The sequence below is a fragment of the Zea mays genome, chromosome 2, assembly GCF_902167145.1.
Source record: "Zea mays cultivar B73 chromosome 2, Zm-B73-REFERENCE-NAM-5.0, whole genome shotgun sequence".
Classification (NCBI taxonomy): Eukaryota; Viridiplantae; Streptophyta; class Magnoliopsida; order Poales; family Poaceae; genus Zea; species Zea mays.
The window spans coordinates 189,106,544-189,110,764 of NC_050097.1; the positions used below are offsets into that span (position 1 = coordinate 189,106,544).

Genomic DNA, 4,221 nt, shown 5'->3' on the forward strand with positions numbered 1-4,221 from the left:
CGGGCGGAGCGGAGTTCGTCGTCTTCCGGGACTTAGCCCGAGTCCGAGCCCTGGGTCGGGCGGAGCGGAGTTCGTCGTCTTCCGGGACTTAGCCCGAGTCCGAGCCCTGGGTCGGGCGGAGCGGAGCTTCCTATGGTGCCTTCGGCAGGGCCTGACTGCCTGTCAGTCTCACTCTGTCGAGTGGCACTGTAGTCGGAGTGGCGCAGGCGGCGCTGTACTTCTGTCAGACCGGTCAGTGGAGCGGCGAAGTGACGACGGTCACTTCGGCTCTGCCGGAGGGCGCGCGTCAGGATAAAGATGTCAGGCCACCTTTGCATTAAATGCTCCTGCGACTTGGTCGGTCGGTGCGGCGATTTAGTCAGGGTTGCTTCTTAGCGAAGGCAGGGCCTCGGGCGAGCCGGAGATGTGTCTGCCGTTGGAGGGGGGCCTCGGGCGAGACGGAAACCCTCTGGAATCGGCTGCCCTTGTCCGAGGCTAGGCTCGAGCGAGGCGTGATCGAGTCGCTCGAATGGACTGATCCCTGACTTAATCGCACCCATCAGGCCTTTGCAGCTTTATGCTGATGGGGGTTAACAGCTGAGAATTAGGAGTATTGAGGGTACCCCTAATTATGGTCCCCGACACTAGTTAACAATTCTTTTAACTAAATATATTATAGTTTTTTTATAACTATCAATTTGTAAAGTTTTTTCACAGCTCACAACTAAAATCAGATTTTTAGGTGGACCGAACAAACTAGTCTCCATGACGCTGGTACATTGGTCCCACGCTGACGCTAAGGCCGGCCCGGTGGCCGCATACGCAGAGACGTGGGCGCGTGGCGTGTCCCCACCAATCAGTGCCGGCCGCTGTCAGCAAGAAATCCGCCTGCCTGTTGGTTAATACAAGGAAGCCCAAACGAACGAGGGACGCCAAATCGCCGAGATGAACGAGGGGATTAGATAAAGCGGCCGGTCTTTAGCGGGGCCAGCAGACAGCGCCCTCCTCTCCTCGCTTCGCTTCGCGTTGCCGCCGCGAAGCGCTGGGAGTAGCGTGCTGCCACCTCTCACTCATCGCGGGCTCCGCCTCCTCGCGCGCGAGCGGGGTGGGAGTGGGGGGACGGCGACAAGTCGGTTAGGGTTGCGCGGCCACGTAACTGGGAGGTGAAAGGAGGCGAGGCAGCAGCCAGCATGGAGGGCTTCGCCGCGGCGGAGCTGGAGGCCGCGGAGCGGTTGGTCAAGCGGTGGGACTCCACGGCGTCGGCGGCTTCCTCGGCTGGTAGGGGCGGGGACAACCAGATGCTGTTCGACGGCGCCGCCGACCGCGCCGAGGCGGAGCGGTTCCTCCGGGCGGTGGACGACCTCCGCCGCCTGGCGCCGCCGTCGCCGGCCTCTGTCGGCAGCCCGCGCCGCGCCTCGTCCGCGGGCGGCGTCTGCACCGCAGTGGAGGTTGCCATGACTCGGCTCGAGGACGAGTTCCGCCACGTGCTGTCGGCGCGCGCGCTCGACCTCGAGATCGAGGCGCTCGCCGGCCTCAGCTCGCTTTCGATGGCCAGCGGCCGGAGTAACTCTGACGCCACAGAAGCGGCCGCTGGGGAGGAAGACGACGGCTCCGTGTCGTCCTCCGTCGGCAGGCGCAGCAGCTACCGCTCCCTGCAGAGCATCCGCGAGATTGACCTCTTCCCCGCGGACGCAATCTCCGACCTGCATGCCATCGCCTCCCGCATGGCCGCCGCGGGGTACGGCCGCGAGTGCGTCCAGGTGTACGCCTCCGTCCGCAAGCCGGCCGTCGACTCCGCCCTGCGCCGGCTCGGCGTCGAGAAGCTCAGCATCGGCGACGTCCAGCGGCTCGAGTGGGACGCTCTCGAGGCCAAGATCCGCCGCTGGATCCGCGCGGCCCGCGCCGCCGTCCGCGGCGTCTTCGCCAGCGAGCGCTGCCTCTGCCTCCACATCTTCAACGACCTCCCGCTGCGCACTTCCACCGCTACCGCCGCCGCCGCCGCGGCTCCCACCAACCACGACGCGCCCTTCGCTGAGGCCGTCAAGGGCGCGGCGCTGCAGCTCTTTGGCTTCGCTGAGGCCATCAGCATCGGGCGCCGCTCCCCGGAGAAGCTGTTCAAGATCATTGACCTCCACGACGCGCTCTCCGATATGTTGCCTGATATCTCCGACATCTTCGCCGACTCCAAGGCCGCGGAGTCGATATACGTGCAGGCCGCCGAGATCAAGTCGCGGTTGGTCGACGCCGTTCGTGGAATACTCTCGGAGTTTGAGAACGCCGTGCTCCGCGACCCGTCCAAGACTCCAGTGCCCGGCGGCACCATCCACCCGCTCACTCGCTATGTTATGAATTACAGCACCCTCATTTCGGACTACAAGGCCACCCTCTCCGAGCTTATCATCTCGCGGCCATCAGCTAGCCCCCAAACTGCTGCTGAGGAAAATGAGGCTACACCGGCCTTCCCTGATCTCGACCCGCCCGATCCTGACAGCCAGTTGCCCCTTGCTACTCATCTTGTCTGGATTATTGTTGTTCTTGAACACAACCTTGAGAGCAAGGCGTCACTCTACAAGGATGCACCACTGTCTCATTTGTTCCTTATGAACAACGTGCACTATATTGTGCACAAAGTAAAGGATTCAGCTGAACTTAGGGGGCTAATTGGGGATGAGTATTTGAGGCGTCTCACAGGGAAATTCCGGCAGGCAGCTACAAGCTACCAGCGAACTGCATGGTTGAAGATCCTGAATTGTCTCAGAGATGAGGGTCTCCATGTTAGTGGTGGTTTTTCATCCGGGGTATCCAAATCGGCACTACGGGAGCGATTCAAGGCTTTCAATGCTGTATTTGAGGAGGCACACAGGGTCCAGTCTGCGTGGTATGTGCCAGACACACAACTGCGAGAAGAGCTTAGGATATCAGTTTTGGAGAAGCTGCTCCCAGCATATCGATCCTTCCTTGGAAGGTTCAGGCATCACATAGAGAACAGCAGGCACCCTGAGTTGTACATCAAGTACTCAGTTGATGATCTTGAGATAGCAATGGCAGATTTCTTTGAGGGATCTCCACCATCACTGCATAACAGGAGGAGATCTCATGGATGAAAGATGGCTTGAAAAATCTCAGTCTTCTTGTAATGTATTCTTTAATTCTTTGGGGACAGGCCAACAAATGCAGTTGGGTCTTTTGTTTTGTCCTCCTGAGACATATGGTTAGGCTGGTGCCAATGCAGGCTATAGTGAGGGCGATAGCGCCCAGCAGGAGGCGAGAGCGAGGCCGGAGGCGGGCGAGAGCGACCCGGCGGGCGCTACTGCCACCGCCCGGCGATAGGCAGGCGAGAGCGGGGCGACGCATTGGCGATGCGTCTTCGCGGGCGAGAGCGAGGGGCGACAGTGAGGTGGCGGCTTCTGATTGGTCCACGTGTGCTATAGCCTGAGGCTGTAGCCTGCTGCAGCCTGTGCACTGGAGCAGCAGGGGCGAGAGTGGAGGCGAGAGCTGACGTGGCAGGGGCGAGAGGGAGGCTGTGCATTGGACTCAGCCTTATAGTTGGTGATGATTTCTTCGACTAGAGGCAATCTGAAACGGGATCAGGATCCTGATAACGCTGTCAAAAGCCCCATTTCTTCTTCCACTGTAAGCGATCTTTTTTTTTTTTCATTTGTTACACTTGTTTATATTCTTGTGAGTAGCGTGTTTATATAGGAATGATCTTTTAGACATGTAACATATATATAAGTTGTAACTTCTGTATCTGTTTGACATTTAGCTGAGTGTTGTATCATCGTTTTGGTGGTTCACATGTATCTGAAGAATGCTGCTTGATTGATGAGGTGTAAAAAAAGTAATGTTAAGGCTATGCACATATGATGCAATGCCATTTCTTCTGGCCTTGAAATATATGTCTGGAGACTTTTTTTTTGCTTTATATGTCTTTGCAATCATAACAGTGAATAAGGGTGCAAGTGCAATGTAGCTTACTATACACCTATAATTGTCTATAATTGAAGTTACAGTCATATTTTCCATGGAAACATTCTACCTGACTGAAAAATATTACCTCTGTTCCAAATTATAAACGTTTAGACATTTCTAGATACATAATTTTTGTTATGTACGTACATATGGACTATATTTTGATATATATTAAAAAAATATCTAGAAAAACCATAATATCTAGCAATTTGGAACAAAGAGAGGAAGAACGATATTTGCCCATTTCTCTTCTATAATGAGAAAAAATAT

At 56.1% G+C, this 4,221-nt stretch overlaps 1 protein-coding gene across 1 annotated transcript; it reads left to right on the top strand.

The window, feature by feature from the left end:
- The first annotated feature begins 864 nt into the window (after positions 1 to 864).
- Positions 865 to 3,902, top strand: LOC103647462 (exocyst complex component EXO70B1). The gene has a single exon (XM_008672001.4). It carries the CDS (start codon positions 1,170 to 1,172, stop codon positions 3,081 to 3,083), a length of 1,914 nt encoding a protein of 637 aa, XP_008670223.1. The 5' UTR covers positions 865 to 1,169; the 3' UTR covers positions 3,084 to 3,902.
- Positions 3,903 to 4,221: the final 319 nt, after the last annotated feature.